General features: G+C 44.6%; 1 protein-coding gene across 2 annotated transcripts in view; it reads left to right on the top strand.

The window, feature by feature from the left end:
- The first annotated feature begins 3,212 nt into the window (after positions 1-3,212).
- The window catches only part of LOC115548753 (collagen alpha-1(XXI) chain), a 34,895-nt gene continuing 17,562 nt past the window's right edge, over positions 3,213-20,545 (top strand). For both annotated transcript variants that reach the window (XR_003977639.1, XM_030363573.1), the window contains exons 1-19: positions 3,213-3,836; positions 5,057-5,193; positions 5,293-5,412; positions 5,524-5,664; positions 5,946-6,108; positions 6,532-6,626; positions 6,708-6,778; positions 7,745-7,970; positions 8,672-8,845; positions 10,629-10,706; positions 11,044-11,055; positions 11,215-11,301; positions 11,604-11,657; positions 11,965-12,018; positions 12,221-12,274; positions 12,449-12,502; positions 15,862-15,915; positions 16,712-16,759; positions 17,284-17,337. Coding sequence is in view for 1 of the 2 variants with exons in the window: in XM_030363573.1 (XP_030219433.1) it covers positions 3,752-3,836; positions 5,057-5,193; positions 5,293-5,412; positions 5,524-5,664; positions 5,946-6,108; positions 6,532-6,626; positions 6,708-6,778; positions 7,745-7,970; positions 8,672-8,845; positions 10,629-10,706; positions 11,044-11,055; positions 11,215-11,301; positions 11,604-11,657; positions 11,965-12,018; positions 12,221-12,274; positions 12,449-12,502; positions 15,862-15,915; positions 16,712-16,759; positions 17,284-17,337 (1,761 nt within the window). In the remaining variant the exon portion in view is untranslated. The remainder of the gene's footprint in view (positions 3,837-5,056; positions 5,194-5,292; positions 5,413-5,523; positions 5,665-5,945; positions 6,109-6,531; positions 6,627-6,707; positions 6,779-7,744; positions 7,971-8,671; positions 8,846-10,628; positions 10,707-11,043; positions 11,056-11,214; positions 11,302-11,603; positions 11,658-11,964; positions 12,019-12,220; positions 12,275-12,448; positions 12,503-15,861; positions 15,916-16,711; positions 16,760-17,283; positions 17,338-20,545) is intronic.

The raw sequence follows: 20,545 nt of genomic DNA, 5'->3' as shown, positions 1-20,545 counted from the left end.
GTGTGTGTGTGTGTGTGTGTGTGTGTGTGTGTGTGTGTGTGTGTGTGTGTGTGTGTGTGTGTGTGTGTGCCTTTGTGTGTGTGTGTGTTTGTGGGTTGTTACGTTCAGCTGATTAATTTATTCAGATTAATATGTTGCGATATCTAGCGCATACATTATTACTTTAGTGTTCTTATTGTTTATGATTGCCACGATGTCCTTGTTGATTTGCTGGAACAGCATGAGGTCAAAGTAACAGGGTCGATCCAGCAGATGGCGCCCTATCCTTCGTGTTTCCAGCCCCTAGTCGTCAGATTAGTCGATCCTTTATCCATCCAGAGAATGGTGTGTCAACAACTCCACAGGTAAACAAATAAACATTTACGTAAGTAACGGCCAAACAGGAATAAAGATAATGAAAGGTTCATAAGCAGTTGTCAAAAAACACTCAATGCTCCGTTGAACTTATGTCTCCCAGCCAGGCTTGACATTATAAAGAAATAATATAAACACCTGTCTGAATGAATATAGAGGAAAGACAGGTGGACTAGAGACATTGCCTGAATGCTCATGTTAAAACTTTGCTCACAAAGTGGTCAGACTTTAAACTGGACTGCATGAATCAGTCTGGCTGGCTCGGGAGGTCACCTTGTAAGGCTCTCCCCCACAAAGGCCAAAGCCGTTTGTCGTGACCCTGGTTCGATTCCTGTAGTCCTGCGGTCATCAGCTACAGGTCCTTCTCCCTGTCCCAACCCACCAGCTTTTACTGTACGGCCTAGAAGAGCAAGCTCGGAGGGGGGGGAACAGAATGTGTGTTTTCTCAAGAAAAACGAGTGTTTAGAAGAGCTGCCTTTTAATTAAACATCCAGAAGAACAACCAACCAACAGGCCCTATCCGTCCCCCCGAAGTAACTAACCCCCCTAAGGTCCCCACCACAAAGGGCCCAGGAAGACGCGAGAAGGTCAGAGTCTGACGAGTAATAGTCCGACCCCTCCCAGGATCCTTTGCAGCTTTCTGAACCGGCGTCCACGCCCACGGTCGCCACAAGATTTTAAAAGTAGAATATTTTTAAAAGCAAATATGAAAATTGTAGTCTCTAGGTGAAACATTTTGGAGGTGGTTGGGTCCCAAAATGTGTAGACAATAAGAAAGAAAGAAAGAAAGAAAGAAAGAAAGAAAGAAAGAAAGAAAGAAAGAAAGAAAGAATAAAGCCTAAGAATTACAATAGTTGAGGGCTGCTTGCAGCACTCACCTAATTATATATTAAATATTAGCTAAACCTTATCTCGCCATATGAGTTTAATAAAATAGGCACCATTTTTTTCCCAGGACTCTGCTATTTGCAGTATATGGCTGTAAATGTACACATCGATCGATGAAATGGTCGAACGATCATTGAGACTCCCACAATGCATGTTTTTTCCACAGCATTTTACTGTAAAACCTAAATAGAGTAGATTACTGTAAATTTACATCAAAGTCTTACAGTGTAGCCTTAATGAATTCGAAAGCCTTTTAATCGCTTTCCATTCAAACAACCCTCAAAGTGCAGTAGTTTAAGAAACATCAGATTGTCGTGTCACGTATAAATGTGAATGTTATTTTATTAAACACATTATTGACACAGATGTAAGTGCATTGAACCTATTGTACACCCACCCAGACATGTTGCAGTATAAACCATTGAAATGATGGAGGTGTTGTGTTTTGGTTTGGGAACACTTCTTATTCAGTCCCTTGTCCTCAGAGCCAAACTTTAACCAAGAATGTCATGCTGAACACACACACGCACGCACGCATGCACGCTCGCACACACGCACGCACGCACGCACGCAAACACACACACACACACACACAAACACACACACACACACACACACACACACACACACACACACACACACACACACACATACACACACACACACACACACACACAGGCAGCTGCACACACACTCACACACCCACACACACATCTATGCACACACAGGTGCCAGGGCCTGGCTTCAGAGCGGGGTGGAACCATTCTAACCACGGTGCCCTGTAATCATGCTCCACCAAAACCCTCCCTCTCTCTCTCTCGCTCTCTCTCTGCTGCTCTGACTCTCTCTCTCTCTCTCTCTCTCTCTCTCTCTCTCCCTCTCTCTCTCTCTCTCTCTCTCCCTATCCCTCTCTCTCTCTCGCTCTCTCTCTCTCTCTCTCTCTCTCTCTCTGCTGCTCTGACTCTCTCTCTCTCTCTCTCTCTCTCTCTCTCTCTCTCTCCCTCTCTCTCTCTCTCTCTCTCTCTCTCTCTCTCCCTATCCCTCTCTCTCTCTCTCTCTCTCTCTCTCTCTCCCTTTCCCTCTCTCCCTCTCTCTCTCTCTCTCTCTCTCTGCTGCTCTGTCTCTCTCCCTCTCTCTGCTGCTCTCTCCCTCTCTCTCTCTCTCTCTCTCTCTCTCTCTCTCTCTCTCTCTCTCTCTCTCTCTCTCTCTCTCTCTCTCTCTCTCTCTCCCTATCCCTCTCTCCCTCTCTCTCTCTCTCTGCTGCTCTGTCTCTCTCCCTCTCTCTGCTGCTCTCTCCCTCTCTCCCTCTCTCTCTCTCTCTCTCTGTCTCTCTCTCTCTCTCTCTCTCTCTCTCTCTCTCTCTCTCTCTCTCTCTCTCTCTCTCTCTCTCTCTCTCTCTCTCTCTCTCTCTCTCTCTCTCTCTCTCTCTCTCTCTCCCTTTCTCTCTCGCTCTCTCTTTCTCTGTCTGTCTGTCTGTCTGTCGGTCTGTCTCGCTCTCTCTCCCTCTGTCTGTCTGTCTGTCGGTCTGTCTCTCTCTCTCTCCCTCTGTCTCTGTCTCTCTCTCTCTCTCTCTCTCTCTGCTCTGTCTCTCTCCCTTTCTCTCTCGCTCCCTCTGTCTCTGTCTGTCTTTTTTTGGCTCCCTTCGTTGTGTTCTTCTTTTCGTTCCCTCCCTCTTCCCTCCCTTCCTATCTTTACTTTCCCCTGATAATTGATGAACTGCCCCCCCCCCCCCCCCAATCATCATTATTCAATTCTTGACACCCTGCAATTCTCCCCCACATCTCCCTTCAATCATTCAAATTAAAAGTTATTGTGTCTTCCCCATCTCCCTGACTCTCTCCCTCTCGCTCTCGCCCTCTCTCCATCCCTCTCTCTCTCTCCTCTCTTTGCCTCCCTTCATCTGCCCACCCCTCCCTCTCGGTGCTATAAAAGGCCTGCCTAACACTAACATTAGTGCTTCTGAACTCCTGTGAACTGCCCCGTAGCTCCGGCTCTGCTCAACAGCCTGCGGCTAGAACACCCAGCTAGATTAAGCTCATCACCAAATCAACGGAATAGTTTCAACTGGCTTTAATTGTTTCTAAGGAAGACCGTTGATGAGTAATATCACCGATAACTAACAAGACAGAGTAGAGGTGAGGTGGTGTGTTATTTTGAAGGAACACGTTTTAGAGGGACATGAACCTCGCTGCATGAGATTTGGAGGAGAATAGTTCCGGGCGCTCGGTTGTCACGGTGGACTGGACGGTGGCGAAGGTTTTGCGAGAGAGTGGTCAGTAAATGCAGTTATGATTAAGGTTCTCGGACAGTAAAGAAAAAAAAGCCTTCTCCCCTAGGGTCTATTTTGGGTGGCAAAGTTAGCCTTTGTGTTGTTCGAAAACACCACTTTCTGTTACTTAGGAGGGACGTTTTCAGAACATGTGGCTTTGAGGGACACATTCTAGACACACTTTTAGGAGATTTAGAAAAAGGAATCTGAGAGGAAAAACAGAGGTTGCCAGAGCCAAACATGATGTGGATGCTCCTGAGCTGCTTCCTAGCATGGACCCTGGTGCCTCTTCTGAGCGCACAGCTACACGTGGACACCCGAGCTGGTAAGATTACCCATCTGCTGATCTCTTCGTCTAACCTGTCTCTTCACGGAGGATCTGAGGACATGAAGGTCCCTTGATCCGTCCTAGTGATCATAAAGGGTCACCACGACAGAAGCTGCGGGACATCATATGTGGTCCGTAATGTCGGCCCGTGCAAACCTGTAGGTGTGAAACGGTTGGCTGAGTGTGGGATGGGGTTGCTGTTGGTTTGTCTATGTGCCCCAAGAATGTCTGGATTTAAATAGTTTTGGGTCTGATACGTTTAACTATGAGGGAATAAAGTCATTGTTTGAGAATGTGTGGATGGTACACACACCTTATTTATAATTAAGTTTCCCAGGTTGGTCCCTTGAATTTATAAATCGCCAGAGGGGTGACCAAGATGGGCAGCAGGTCAATATGTTTTCAATTTGTTTAAATTAGCATTCAGTATTAATAGAATTACATAATAATGTTAATAGTTTATATAATCCTAACTCGCTAGTTAGATACTCTCCCCTTCTGGATAATTGGATTCTGGATATTTTAGGATGTGTAATTGAGTCAGCCATGAGGGCAGTACTAAAAATGAACAATTCCTTTGCATATCTTTGCAGATATTTCAAATGTATCTTGCACACATATTGTGCATCTTTCTGAATAACACCTTGAATCACTTACTCAGACAACACAGAGTTTCTGAGACACTTCTGTATTTTGTAGCTGCGGTTTTACTTTGAGCAATGTCATAATTTCCCATCATGAGAAGTGAACATAAGTATTGCAAAAATCTCTTCACACAATGTATTATGGCCATTATGTGTTCATGTGAAAACACATAACATGATGGCGGACATTGGGTCAATTATTCTTCTTTTTAATATATCACATTGTTTACATGTAATATGAGTCTTATTATCACATGTTTTGCACTTGCACTGGATTATCATTGTGATTATCTCATACATGGTTGTAATGTGCATTTATGTGTTAATTATATAACATGTAACATTATACAACATTTCTTTAGGATGAGCAAATCGTCAACCTGTCTTTCATTCATGCCCTTTCTCTTTGTGTGCCAATTCTCTAACTCTCTCACACTCACAAACACGCACTCACACACACACACACACATACACATACACATACACACACACACACACACACACACACACACACACACACACACACACACACACACACACACACGCACACACACACTCCCTGCTCCGTCTCAGGCTGCAGTACGACCGCCAACGACCTGGTGTACATCGTCGACGGCTCCTCCAGTCTGGGACTGGGAGACTTCCAGCTCGCCAAGCGGTGGCTCGTCAACATCACCAACAGCTTCGACATCAGCTCCCACCACACACAGGTTCGACCACACCATCGCCACGACCACCGTCCCCTGTTCCTCCACTCCAGTCCGGTGTGGTCTCGTATTCACCGTGTGTTCTTCCTATTGTGTGCTCAGGTGGGACTGGTGCAGTACAGTGACACGCCCCGCCTTGAAATCCCATTGGGCAAGCACCTGTCCAATCAGGAGCTGGTGGCTGCGATCGAGGACATTGGCTACCTGGGAGGAAGTACAAAGGTGTCGTAGAGATGCTCTTTAAATCGTACGCATCATCTCGAGATTTAGCGCTAGATCAACCTTTACTGTAACATTAGCATGAGGATAACGAATGGACTGATTTGTCTCTAGACTGGGCGGGCCATAAAGTTCGCGACCCAGCATGTGTTTGCCTCGTCCAATCGAACGCGGACAGCCAGGAACCGCATCGCTGTGGTGTTGACAGATGGGCGGAGTCAGGACGACGTCGTGGACGCCGCTCTGGAGGCAAAGGTCAGGGGTCTTCCAACAGATGTGGCTACGTCGGCAGCCGTCTCTATTAAGAGAAGCGTCCGTGGTGTTTGTAATGGTCTGCAAGAGTAACCTGCGACTACACTTTGGTATTCCCCAGTGGTTTCCGTCATCAGTTATTTTTGTTGGATTTGACCTCTAAGAAACCTAAATTGTAATCATGGCGGGTCCCTAGCGTGGGTTAGCAGGCTGTGAACCCCTGGGGTACCCATCAACAGACCGGTCCTCTTGTCTCCATCTCTGTACGTCATCCTCCTCTCCAGGCTCAGAACATTATTCTGTTTGCTGTGGGAGTCGGTAGTGAGATTGACAGCTCTGAGCTGGAGTCCATCGCTAATAAGCCGGCATCTACCTACGTCCTGTATGCGGAGAACTATGCAGCCATCGCCAACATCAGAGATAAACTGGAACAAAAACTGTGTGAAGGTGAGTAAGTTAGGGTCAGATATCCTCAGGTATTCCTGAATTTCCCCAAGGGGATGAATAAAGTATAGACTTACTTACTTATACAGACGTCATTTTGAGTAAAGCTTCGACAAGCGCATGCAACAGTAAATGGTTCCATACCGACCAATCAGGATAGAGATGCTCTGATTGGCCAGAAATGAGCCAAAAGCTATGGAATGGAAGCGGTCTCATCCATAGTTAGCTACAGTCAACCTGAACAGACATTCTCACCGAGAATTTCCCTCGCTTAAAGCTGATAGATAAATATGGCATTTCTAAAACATTAGACTCCAGCAATAGCTTCTAAGGGAAGACCCTACAGCAGCTTTAATGAAGGATGCTTTGACTTCACCTTCTCTTCAGCTGCCCCCACTAACCAAGGCCTTCTCCCCCCCACTTCAGAATCGGTGTGCCCCGTAGAGACGACCGATTCCTCGGCCCCGTTCAGAGGCTTCGATCTTCTCTCTAGGATGAAGATTGACCTGAAGGCCAAGAAGGTGGAGTAGGACTCTCTGTTAACTGTATCCCACCAGGTAAAGGTCATCATGAGGTCCTGACCCTAACCCTGACCCCTACAGGTGCAGGGATCCATCATGTTTCAACCTGCCTATCTGCTCAACACCAAACTGGACTTCACTGATATGACAAGGTGGGGCTAAGATAGGAAATAAGTCACAATTAACCTGTAAACACCAGATTCTAAGCGTCAAAAGATGCTTTAAAATAGCATTGTGCAATCTAGCTCATGGCTTAAAATGCCCTGGACATATCTATTGCCAATGCTGATTGATAGTGATCTCAATAATATACATCTTAGAACTGATGCATTCTACAAATATAAGTTATTGACCGTTGAATGAAAGAATCTGACAATCGACCTTCCCAGTAACCCTCCCACTGACGCCAGCCAGTCAGCCGGGCTCTACTGGTTCACATCAGAACACTGTTTACACTCTGAAAGTCTGCCGCCTAGTAACTGGGCGCGGCCCAACGTTACACACCGTGGCACCGTATCGATAATGTGGTGTAGGATGTGTCATAACGTTCATGTGCGTGTGTGTGCGTGTGTGTGTGTGTACGTGTATACGTGTGTGTGTGTGTGTGTGTGTGTGTGTGTGTGTGTGTGTGTGTGTGTGTGTGTGTGTGTGTGTGTGTGTGTGTGTGTGTGCGTACGTGTGTGTGTGTGTGTGTGTGCGTACGTGCATGTGTGTGTGTGTGTGTGTGCGTACGTGTGTGTGTGTGTGTGTGTGCGTGTGTGTGCGTACGCGTGTGTGTGTGTGTGTGTGTGTGTGTGTGTGTGTGTGTGTGTGTGCGTACATGTGTGTGTGTGTGTGTGTGTGTGTGTGTGCGCGTACATGTGTGTGTGTGTGTGTGTGTGTGTGTGTGTGTGTGTGTGTGTGTGTGTGTGTGTGTGTGTGTGTGTGTGTGTGTGCGCGTACATGTGTGTGTGTGTGTGTGTGTTTGTGTGTGTGTGTGTGTGCGCGTACATGTGTGTGTGTGTGTGTGTGTGTGTGTGTGTGTGTGTGTGTGTGTGTGTGTGTGTGTGTGTGTGTGTGTCTGTGTGTGTCTGTGTGTGTGTGTGTGTGTGTGTGTGTGTGTGTGTGTGTGTGTCCAGGTCCATACTCCCCGAGGGCCTACCCCGGGCCTACGTGTTCGTTGCCACGCTGCGTCTGAGGAGCCCGTGCCACAAGATGAAGCTGGACCTGCTGCGCGTCGTGTCCGGGGACGGGCGGGTCCAGACGGCCGTGACGCTGAACGGCGTCTCCAGATCTGTGATCTTCACCACCACCAGCCTCAGCAAAAAGGAGCAGAGCATCGTCTTCAACAACAAAGGCATACAGGTAGCTCTGATGCTAACACTATGCTAGCCTTGAGCAGGGGCAGTGCTCCTGCTCTCTGATTGGTGGGCCTCACTGTGACACTCGATAATGGTTTATCTCTAGACTGCTGCTACGCTGGTCAAGGAAACTCTCTCTCAAGTCAGTGTGTCAGTGTGTCCACATTAACAAAGGTTTTATAGAAAAGTGTAACAGATATGTTTTCTTTTTAAATCGTACCTTCTGCGGCCACTTTCAGATACCCTCTCCTGTTTTATCTCATTAGAACCAAACCCCAACCCCACTTGAGCATTGGTTTGCATAAGATGAATCCCTCTCTCAGTTAATCCGAGGCTATTGCATGCATAACTTTGTATTGGTTGATATGGTATCTCAGCCACCCATTGATTCAGCAGGATCATTGATTTATTGATGCAACATAACTGACCGCTTATTGATAACGAATGAAGGGGACACCTGTACAGCAGCCCTGTAGCCCCAGAATGAGGAAGCTGCCTGCATAATTACACATCAGGTTTCCCTCTCCCAGATGGATTTCTGGGAGATATATCATATCTACTTTGAAATCTATTCCTGAGTTGTCCAGCATCCTTTCAATACACATTTCAGGATGTCTTCCTTGAAAAAAGGTGACAAGAAAAACCCATCTAAAAACAATATATCCCAACTATTCTCACCAAAATGCTGCGCTGGTTTTCCCCCAGAGGTTGTTTGACACTGATTGGCATCAGCTGAAGGTGTTGGTTCGGTCCGGACGCGTCATCTCCTACCTGGACGGGGTGAAGGTCGAAGAACAGCTCTTGGGCGCCGTCACTCCCATCTACATCGACGGGAAGATTCAGGTCGCCAAGAAGGTCAAGATGGAGGCAACTGTGCCGGTGAGCTTCGTGCAGTTTTTTCTCATTGAATTTTTCTCAAATAAATAAGGACAGACATTTATAAATAGATTAAATAATTAAATACATAAATGCATGATTAAACATACAGATAAATGAATATATAAATATACACAAATGATGTTATATACAGATGTGTATTTAATAATTTACATATTATTTTTGTATAAATTTATTCATTTATTTATTTGCGCATTTTGTGTGTTTGTTTATCCCTTATTTGTAGATAAGTGTTGTTTTGGTCCAATATATATATATATATTGTAGTGCCATATATATATTCACCCGCACACTTATTTGGAGCTGCATGCCTCTTAACTCCAATTATGAACTACAGGCCTGCGGGGTTTTTAAAATAACTACAACGCATCACATGTTTGAAAGACAGTAGTAGTACTTAAAAGGTAGGCGGCACGTGGGCACGGAAATACAGCCTCGTTTAAAACACCGAGCCCCGCTGCAGTAGCAGCAGCAGCGGCACAGTGGGCCACTGTGTGTCCCAAGCTGTAATTACAACCTGGCGTGCCACCGTAATGTCGGAGAAACATGGGCGCGTACTCGCACTGCCAGTCAAGACCAAGCTGCTCACAGCTGTTTCGTGTCGTGGTGAGCGACCCACATTCACAGCTCAATCTGTATTTCCCAGACTTGTTCTATCTAGTGAGGGGTGTGTGTTTTTTCGTCATCATGTTGAGAATGTGTCAGCATTGCATCGTGTACCTACCTCTTTTTAGCTTTCGGTACTACTGCAGACGCAATTAAGCTGACCTAGTTTTCACCATGGCCGCAATGTTCCATCCAATGTACTCGAGCCACAAATTCAATTCAATTTGTTTAAATTGGTAATAGTAGTTGCAATAGCGTATCTTTCACCAGAGAGGGTGCTGTCCCCACGGTTGTGCTTACATGTTTGTTTACAATTTACTACTTTGTAATAAGACGGGGATATAGGATAACAAAGAAGCATTTGGAAGCAAAAAGTAATGTAGCCTTTGGAATATCCTTATTGCGTTTCTATACTTTAGTTTAGATTTTATTCATTTATCTAACCAATCTTCAACCTGGAATGTCAATGGAGAACAGATTCCTTCTTACAAAAATAGCCAATATTAATAAGGTACACTGGACAGAGGGATTTTAAATACAATACAGACATTATTGTTCAAGGAGGATGTGTCTGTGAAAATGATCCCATGCGCACAGACTCCAACCTAAAGAGGAATTGATGCATGGTAGTCAGTCTCAAGGCTTTTTGCAGCTCATTCCAGAGTGCAGCGCTGATTGTTAGGGATTAACAGTTTGGATGTTGTAGACAGGGATGGTTGTATTTAGAAGAGATAATAGGTGCAACGAAGAAGATAAAAGGGAAGACGAAGAAGAACGAGAGAGCAGAACTCAGCCAGGCCTCAAGTTATTTGGATGTAAAAGAAGCTCATTCAGAACAACGACTATAGAGACCATAAGAGTCAGACGATTATCTGTAGACACCATAGACTAAGGAGACCGTATGAGTCAGACCCTATACTGTAGAGAACATCGACATAGGAGTCAGACCACCAGACCACGTCAACTAGTCAACTGCAACAAGTGCATTCAACCACGAAGACCCAAAAAGAATCATGCAAGTACATCACATTCCTCAAAAGTTTGTGACGCTCGTTCTGAAAGTCCTTTGGCACTGATTTTCATGCCTGAACTGAAACTTTGTCACATAAAAGTATTTTAATCTGCTTTGATGTACAATGAAGTGTTTGTTCACACACAGTTGGAGCTGCAGAAGATGAGGCTGTACTGTGACCCTGAACAAAATGACAAGGAGACAGCGTGTGAAATCTTCTCTGTGGTAAGTGTGGGTGTGTGTGTGTGTGTGTGTGTGTGTGTGTGTGTGTGTGTGTGTGTGTGTGTGTGTGTGTGAGTGTGTGTGTGTGTGTGCGTGTGCGTGTGTGCTTGTGTGCATGTGGTTTTATAAATCTGAAGGATGTAGTTTGTGTGTTTACCCATATCTTAAACAGTCAATTTCTTTACATGATCGCTTCCAGCTGAATTGTTGGTGCTGGCTGTTGGTTGTATGATCAAGTCATTCATTCGTCAGAAGGCTCTGTTCTTTAGTGCATTTTTCATTCTACATGTAAAGCATAATGCAAACAAATGATCCTCATTGTTTTTTTGTTTTTTTTCAGGAGGATGACAGGGTAAGATTGTACTGATTTTTAAACATTGCTTTCAACTTATTGTTATTGTGTTAGTATAATCATGTCTTTCGGTAATAACAAAGTCTGTGCTTATGAAATTCTGCCCTACTTTTTTTAACTAAAACGTGAGCTTTTCCCAACCTACCCATTGGTCCTCAGTGTCCACTCAACCGTGAGCCTGCAGCCAGCCAGAGCTGTAACTGTCCAATGGGAAAGCGGGGATCGACCGGATTACCGGGACCAATGGTAACTCAACCCTGCCATATGTTTCTATGAGTATAAACACTACTATACTATTATTAACCAACACAATACTAATCGTCACTAGATGGGCCATTATTATAGGCCATATTTTGAAGAATCTGAAATATGTCGTGCAGCCTTTTGCATTTTATGAGATTGTATGGGATTATATAATACATGTGGAAGACCCATGTCTAGAATTGTGTTTCATCATATATGAGGCCTTTAGGGGGGATTTTCTAAAGATTGGATACAGCCTGAATCGAGTGTTGCCACTGACGTAGGTTGTGTTGTGTCTGACCCAGGGCTTCAGAGGGGAGAAGGGGAGAGAGGGCCCACCGGGACCTGACGGAAAGCCTGTGAGTCCTTCTTTCACTGAACCTTCCCTTCACACAGGAACGCTGATAGGCAGTGTTCCTGTGTGACTGTGTGTGTGTGTGTGTGTGTGTGTGTGTGTGTGTGTGTGTGTGTGTGTGTGTGTGTGTGTGTGTGTGTGTGTGTGTGTGTGTGTGTGTGTGTGTATGTGTACACGCGCATCATAGACAATTGCATATATTTCCTTCTAACCTGGATGTCGGTCAATCTTGTATTATGTTTTTCTTAAACGCTGAAATAAGCCATTTTATTGAAGTCCTGTGCTTAATAATGTCATAACCCCACGCACAGGGTAAGCCAGGGCTGCCAGGATTGGCCGGAGATCCTGGAAAGACTGGCCTGAAAGTGAGTTATATTAACATTTTAGAATTCACTTCAGGTAAAAAGGTCAACCGGTATCTGAATGGTGTCATGCTTTAGGTCTTTCTAAATAACAACAAAGGACCAAGTATAACAACTACAATGCAGATCACGTTTGGGCTGGACATAGTTTTCACGTATTGTTTACATATCCATGATCTATTTTAAAGTGTGATGTGTTCTACAGGGAGAATGGGGAGAGCCCGGACTCAGAGGGGAGTCTGGACTCAATGGGACCAAAGTAAGTAACATCAGTTCTATAGATATTAAACTATGTGATAATATCATAACATTAACATTAATTAATAACATTAGAGTAGGACGGTAGATGTGATCATGTTATCGATGCTTTGAGTGGATGTGTCTGGCTTGTGCTACAAGCTAACGTGACTCATGAGAGTCATTCTGTCCGTAGGGGGAGATGGGGTCTCCGGGTACCCCCGGCCCCCCAGGACCACCTGGCCCTGTAGTGAGTACCTGAACCCCCCCCCACCCCCCTCATCCCAACCCACCCTCTCCCCTTCTGCTTGTTCTCGTTATAAGACACTATAGCCTCACTAGTGAGCATGACCTCACTATCACTATAACCTCACAAGTCACTATAACCTCACTAGTGACCATGACCTCACTATCACTAAAACCTCACTAGTCACTATAACCTCACTAGTGACCATGACCTCACTATCACTAAAACCTCACTAGTCACTATAGCCCCACTAGTCACTATAGCCTCACTAGTCACTATAACCTCACTAGTCACTATAACCTCACTAGTGACCATGACCTCACTATCACTAAAACCTCACTAGTCACTATAGCCCCACTAGTCACTATAGCCTCACTAGTGACTATAACCTCACTAGTGAGCATGACCTCACTATCACTAAAACCTCACTAGTCACTATAACCTCACTAGTCACTATAACCTCACTAGTCACTAAAACCTCACTAGTCACTATAACCTCACTATCACTATAACCTCACTAGTCACTATAACCTCACTAGTGAGCATGACCTCACTATCACTAAAACCTCACTAGTCACTATAACCTCACTAGTCACTATAACCTCACTAGTCACTATAACCTCACTAGTCACTATAACCTCACTAGTCACTATAGCTCCACTAGTCACTATAACCTCACTAGTCACTATAACCTCACTAGTCACTATAACCTCACTAGTCACTATAGCGTCACTATAACCTCACTAGTCAATATAACCTCACTAGTCACTATAACCTCACTAGTCACTATAGCCCCACAAGTCACTATAACCTCACTAGTCACTATAACCTCACTAGTCACTATAACCTCACTAGTCAGCATGACCTCACTATCACTAAAACCTCACAAGTCACTATAGCCTCACTAGTCACTATAACCTCACTAGTCACTATAACCTCACTAGTCACTATAACCTCACTAGTCACTATAACCTCACAAGTCACTATAATCTCACTAGTCACTATAGCCTCACTAGTCACTATAACCTCACTAGTCACTATAGCCTCACTAGTCACTATAACCTCACTAGTGACCATGACCTCACTATCACTAAAACCTCACTAGTCACTATAACCTCACTAGTGAGCATGACCTCACTATCACTAAAACCTCAATAGTCACTATAACCTCACTAGTGAGCATGACCTCACTATCACTAAAACCTCACAAGTCACTATAACCTCACTAGTCACTATAACCTCACTAGTCACTATAACCTCACTAGTCACTATAACCTGACTAGTCACTATAACCTCACTAGTCACCATAACCTCACTAGTCACTATAACCTCACTAGTCACCATAACCTCACTAGTCACTATAACCTCACTAGTCACTATAACCTCACTAGTCACTATAACATCACTAGTCACTATAGCCTCACTAGTCACTATAACCTCACTAGTCACTATAGCCTCACTAGTCACTATAACCTCACTAGTCACTATAGCCTCACTAGTCACTATAACCTCACTAGTGAGCATGACCTCACTATCACTAAAACCTCACAAGTCACCATAGCCCCACAAGTCACTATAACATCACTAGTCACTATAGCCTCACTAGTCACTATAACCTCACTAGTCACTATAACCTCACTAGTCACTGTAACCTCACTAGTCACTATAGCCTCACTAGTCACTATAACCTCACTAGTCACTATAACATCACTAGCCACTATAACCTCACTAGTCACTATAACCTCACTAGTCACTATAACCTCACTAGTCACTATAACCTCACTAGTCACTAAAACCTCACAAGTCACTATAACCTCACTAGTCACTATAACCTCACTAGTCACTATAACCTCACTAGTCACTATAACCTGACTAGTCACTATAACCTCACTAGTCACCATAACCTCACTAGTCACTATAACCTCACTAGTCACCATAACCTCACTAGTCACTATAACCTCACTAGTCACTATAACCTCACTAGTCACTATAACATCACTAGTCACTATAACCTCACTAGTCACTATAACCTCACTAGTCACTATAGCCCCACAAGTCACTAAAACCTCACTAGTCACTATAACCTCACTAGTCACTATAACCTCACTAGTCACTATAACATCACTAGTCACTATAACATCACTAGTCACTATAACCTCACTAGTCACTATAACCTCACTAGTCACTATAACATCACTAGTCACTATAGCCTCACTAGTCACTATAACCTCACTAGTCACTATAACATCACTAGTCACTATAACCTCACTAGTCACTATAACCTCACTAGTCACTATAGCCTCACTAGTCACTATAGCCTCACTAGTCACTATAACCTCACTGGTCACTATAACCTCACTAGTCACTATAACCTCACTGGTCACTATAACCTCACTGGTCACTATAGCCTCACTGGTCACTATAGCCTCACTGGTCACTATAACCTCACTAGTCACTATAGCCTCACTGGTCACTATAACCTCACTGGTCACTATAGCCTCACTGGTCACTATAACCTCACTAGTCACTATAGCCTCACTAGTCACTATAGCCTCACTCGTCACTATAGCCTCACTAGTCACTATAACCTCACTAGTCACTATAACCTCACTAGTCGCTATAACCTCACTAGTCACTATAGCCTCACTAGTCACTATAGCCTCACTAGTCACTATAACCTCACTAGTCACTCTAGCCCCACTAGTCACTATAGCCTCACTAGTCACTGTAACCTCACTAGTCACTATAACCTCACTAGTCACTATAGCTCCACTAGTCACCATAACATCACTAGTCACTATAACCTCACTAGTCACTATAACCTCACTAGTCACTATAACCTCACTAGTCACTATAGCTCTTTTAGTCACTATAACATCACTAGTCACTATAACCTCACTAGTCACTATAACCTCACTAGTCACTATAGCCTCACTAGTCACTATAACCTCACTAGTCACTATAACCTCACTAGTCACTATAACCTCACTAGTCACTATAACCTCACTAGTCACTATAGCCTCACTAGTCACTATAACCTCATAGTCACTATAACATCACTAGTCACTATAGCTCCACTAGTCACTATAACATCACTAGTCACTATAGCCTCACTAGTCACTATAACCTCACTAGTCACTATAGCCTCACTAGTCACTATAACCTCACTAGTCACTATAACCTCACTAGTCACTATAACCTCACTAGTCACTATAACCTCACTAGTCACTATAACCTCACTAGTCACTATAACCCCACTTGTCACTATAACCTCACTAGTGCCAGACCCCAGGTAAACACTACATATGGTATCATATCTCAGGAGTCCCCAGACCAACGTGTGATGCTGTTGTGTCTTACAGGGACCTGGGTTTGAGATACTGAATACTTTGGAGCAGCAAGGGACAGGAACGAAGGTATTCACCGCCAACAGCCACCTTCTGGTCAGGTTGGCCAGGAGGAAGGACAGAAAAGGAGGAATGCCATTGGCCAAATACCCTGTTCACTGTGGGGCCTTGTGAGAACAGACCCCGTAGCTGATGCTGTGGTTTACAGGGATATCCCTTTCACCTGGTACAGCCATTCGTAGCTGATGCTGTGGTTTTACAGGGATATCCCTTTCACCTGGTACAGCCATTCGTAGCTGATGCTGTGGTTTACAGGGATATCCCTTTCACCTGGTACAGCCATTCGTAGCTGATGCTGTGGTTTTACAGGGATATCCCTTTCACCTGGTACAGCCATTCGTAGCTGATGCTGTGGTTTACAGGGATATCCCTTTCACCTGGTACAGCCATTCGTAGCTGATGCTGTGGTTTTACAGGGATATCCCTTTCACCTGGTACAGCCATTCGTAGCTGATGCTGTGGTTTTACAGGGATATCCCTTTCACCTGGTACAGCCATTCGTAGCTGATGCTGTGGTTTTACAGGGATATCCCTTTCACCTGGTACAGCCATTCGTAGCTGATGCTGTGGTTTTACAGGGATATCCCTTTCACCTGGTACAGCCATTCATAGCTGATGCTTAAATCAATGCACATTTTCATCCATCATTCCCAACTTAAAAAACTGGGAAAAAGCGATATATTACTGGTACATCATAACGAATGTATTCTGTACATTGCTCATTTTACTATTATGTCATTGATGCAACCGTCTTCAATACCTTTGTGTGTTCTTTTGCTTTCTCCTTGTCGTTTGCTCATCGTAGGCGTTGGCTTCAGGATCTCAGGGTCCAGTCGGACCACCTGGGCCACAGGTATCAGAGCTACATATCTATATGACAATATATTGAATGTTTATTCAGGCTCTTTTGACCTCCTCTTCTCTAGCTGATGCAGTTCTGCATCATATCGCTATAGTATTCAATATAAATTGTCATTCAAATAGAACTAGAAAGAGAAGGCCTTAGGGTAATGTGTGGAGGAAAACATTAGACTCGTGGGACCACCCTGATATTCACGCTTGGCTTCTGTTTGGCCTCGCCTGGCCTGTCATGGATTTCCAAATATGGCCGCTGCTTGATGTTCAAAAACCTCTAGGCAATCAGTGTTCTCACGATGGTCGTTCATTTGTACAAATTGCTGATGACGAGATAGGCATTCTCAACCGGCATCAAAACTATCCCAAAACCCATTAACTACATGAATGTGTAATATCATCTGTTGTTTAGTCGATTGAACCTGCGGTGCCTCAATGTGTGTCCCCTTCTATGCTGCATGTGTACAATACGTGAAGCATATGAAACCATGCAGCTCTATATCTCTGTCTGGATGTGTCCAGGGAGAACCCGGCCCACAAGGAAAGGATGGCTTGGCTGGATCTGCTGGAGCAAAGGTGAGCATCTCCATCGCCCGTCACTGTAGGAAGAGCCCTCACGGACCCAGGCAGAGGGAGGGTTCAGTATTAAGAAGTGCCTTTAGTGTGCATTCATTGAAAATACACTATAAGCAAGCAATGCAATCAAACCCCCTACTTTCTGATTGGCTCTTGCTGTTTAGGATTTTGGGATGTTTTCTTTAGATTTTTTTTAAAATAAACAACATTTATATTGGTGCAATGATCATTAATAGAAAACACTTGATTTGATGTCGAATTTATTAACTAAGATAATAACTTTGGGTTTGAGTCAGAGAGTCATTCAGAAAAGGTTTGCTTAGATTACTGCATTTCCAGTCAGAAGAGGTGAAGGGGATTACATTTGCTGATAACAAGTTCAGTAGAGCGCAACATCCGGGAGTTATATGCTCAAATGTTTTTCACATCCATTTTCCCAGCAACTTTCACTTCCACTTTCCACTCAGTCTATACCTTAAGATAGAACAACAGATAAGTGTTAAATTGCCGTCCCTCTGAGCTTAATTTACACCACGGTTGTGCGAGGTCCACTCCCCTCCCTCAACCCCTCCCATCTCGAGACGAACCACGGCCTCATGTCAGATTCCTTCTTAACAAGCAGATGTGTGCTGGTGTAATTAAAGAGCTGCAATGGCAGCCAAGCCCTGCTACCACCTGACCCACGGCCTGTCACCCCGGGGCTGGGCGGGGCGGGGCGGGGCGGGGTTAGGGCGGCCACATCAGAGAGGCCCCCCGGTGGTTATCCAATCATACCCCCTCGAGCGCCACAGACAGGCTGGAGGGGAGAAGCAGAGAGAGACAGAGAGACAGGCAGACAGACAGACAGACAGACAGGCAGGCAGAGAGACAGACAGACAGACAGACAGACAGACAGACAGACAGAGAGGCAGACAGGCAGGCAGACAGACAGACAGACAGACAGAGAGACAGACAGACAGACAGACAGACAGACAGACAGACAGACAGACAGACAGACAGACAGACAGGCAGGCAGGCAGAGAGACAGACAGACAGACAGACAGACAGACAGACAGACAGACAGACAGACAGACAGAGAGACAGACAGAGAGACAGACAGACAGACAGACAGACAGACAGACAGGCAGGCAGAGAGACAGACAGACAGACAGACAGACAGACAGACAGACAGACAGACAGACAGACAGACAGACAGACAGACAGACAGAGAACTGGTGTAGATTTGTTTAAAGGGTCTTGTGATAGCAGTTTGTAGTGCTTTGGCTATTTGTTGCACCGGGTTAGGCTTTACAAGATGGAAGATGAAATAGTAAGGGGTAAGGTTTATAATCAATCGTTGAAAGTCCTTGTGAGGAATTCCTTTACCGTAACGTAATAAATAAATGATAATTTTGTGAACCAATCTTAAAAAAATATTCTGATGTTTAAGTTAAATGTAAAGTATCAATAAAAAAACACTTCATCAGTTGAGCAAGAAGGTATTTTTGATGCTATTTATTTAAATGAAAGGATTACAGGAATTTCATGACAGAACAAGACTTATAGCTTGTCGTCTAAAACGTAAACATGAATGGCTACCTCGAAGATAACCCTTAATTTGATAGCTATGTGCTTGATGTGAAAAGTGAAAGTTTGGTGATAGCCAAGTTTAACAAGCGACCGGCTCCTTGCCAATTACAAGGAGCTCCAGTCATGTCTCTCCTGCTCTGTGGTATAATTAAGTACAGCTTTGAAGAGCGACACAGTAGTTAGCATTCTCCTTGGAGTGTTTTATTGGTTCCGGTTCTGAAAGATAAAATAAAGTTGAATGGGGAGAAAAAATAAGGGCCATGATGGAAAACATTTTATTTAAAAGCTCTTTAAAAAACAGCGTTAAAGGATGTTAATATGTCAAAATCAAAAATAATAAAAACATTTTTGACGTTAATATGATTGGGTTGAATGGCTGAACCGTTTTGTGAGCTAAAAAGCACTTTGATATCTTCCCTAACAGTTTTGCCAGTGCCCACCCAGTCGGACCAAACCATGAGGGTTGTCACTTTGAAGTCTTTTAATAGTTAATTAAGTCCCATCTCTACACTTACGCTTTTTAAAAATAGCCTCCAGCGATACATACATGCCCTATTATTTGTGCACCGCCCCCAAAGCACATGTCGAGGTACTTTAAGATGTGAATACCCCTAGTCTACACACCCCTGTGGATTATCCTGAAGGTTGGAACATGCCCACACCCTGGCTCAGCTAACCACACACACACCCACATCCAGGCGGCTGTTTGGGGAGGCCGTGTTCTGGCTGCCTGAACGGGTGCGCCCGTGGTATTGTGCTCTGGGCAGGGGAGGCTAAAGCAGCCCCTTAAAAAGGCCTGGCTCATCCTAAACGCCGGCAGTCATTTGTTTGTAATTATATTTCCCAAAAATGTTAAATGTTGAAAAGAAAAAGACAATATATCAACATATCTACATATTAAGGTCTAAGGTCGATGTCAAACACCCTCGGCTATCGTGTGACGCTGAGTGACCTCTGGGGTACAGCCTGTTAACTGTATGTGTTACAGGGAGTACCTCTGGGGTACAGCCTGTTAACTGTATGTGTTACAGGGAGTACCTCTGGGGTACAGCCTGTTAACTGTATTCCGTGTGTTACAGGGAGTACCTCTGGGGTACAGCCTGTTAACTGTATGTGTTACAGGGAGTACCTCTGGGGTACAGCCTGTTAACTGTATGTGTTACAGGGAGTACCTCTGGGGTACAGCCTGTTAACTGTATTCCGTGTGTTACAGGGAGTACCTCTGGGGTACAGCCTGTTAACTGTATGTGTTACAGGGAGTACCTCTGGGGTACAGCCTGTTAACTGTATGTGTTACAGGGAGTACCTCTGGGGTACAGCCTGTTAACTGTATGTGTTACAGGGAGTACCTCTGGGGTACAGCCTGTTAACTGTATGTGTTACAGGGAGTACCTCTGGGGTACAGCCTGGTAACTGTATGTGTTACAGGAGTACCTCTGGGGTACAGCCTGTTAACTGTATGTGTTACAGGGAGTACCTCTGGGGTACAGCCTGGTAACTGTATTCCGTGTGTTACAGGGAGTACCTCTGGGGTACAGCCTGTTAACTGTATGTGTTACAGGAGTACCTCTGGGGTACAGCCTGTTAACTGTATGTGTTACAGGAGTACCTCTGGGGTACAGCCTGTTAACTGTATGTG

This window comes from Gadus morhua, chromosome 8, assembly GCF_902167405.1.
Source record: "Gadus morhua chromosome 8, gadMor3.0, whole genome shotgun sequence".
Lineage (NCBI taxonomy): Eukaryota > Metazoa > Chordata > Actinopteri > Gadiformes > Gadidae > Gadus > Gadus morhua.
Note: the sequence above shows the minus strand (reverse complement) of the source record. Positions and strands in the feature narration are given on the sequence as shown.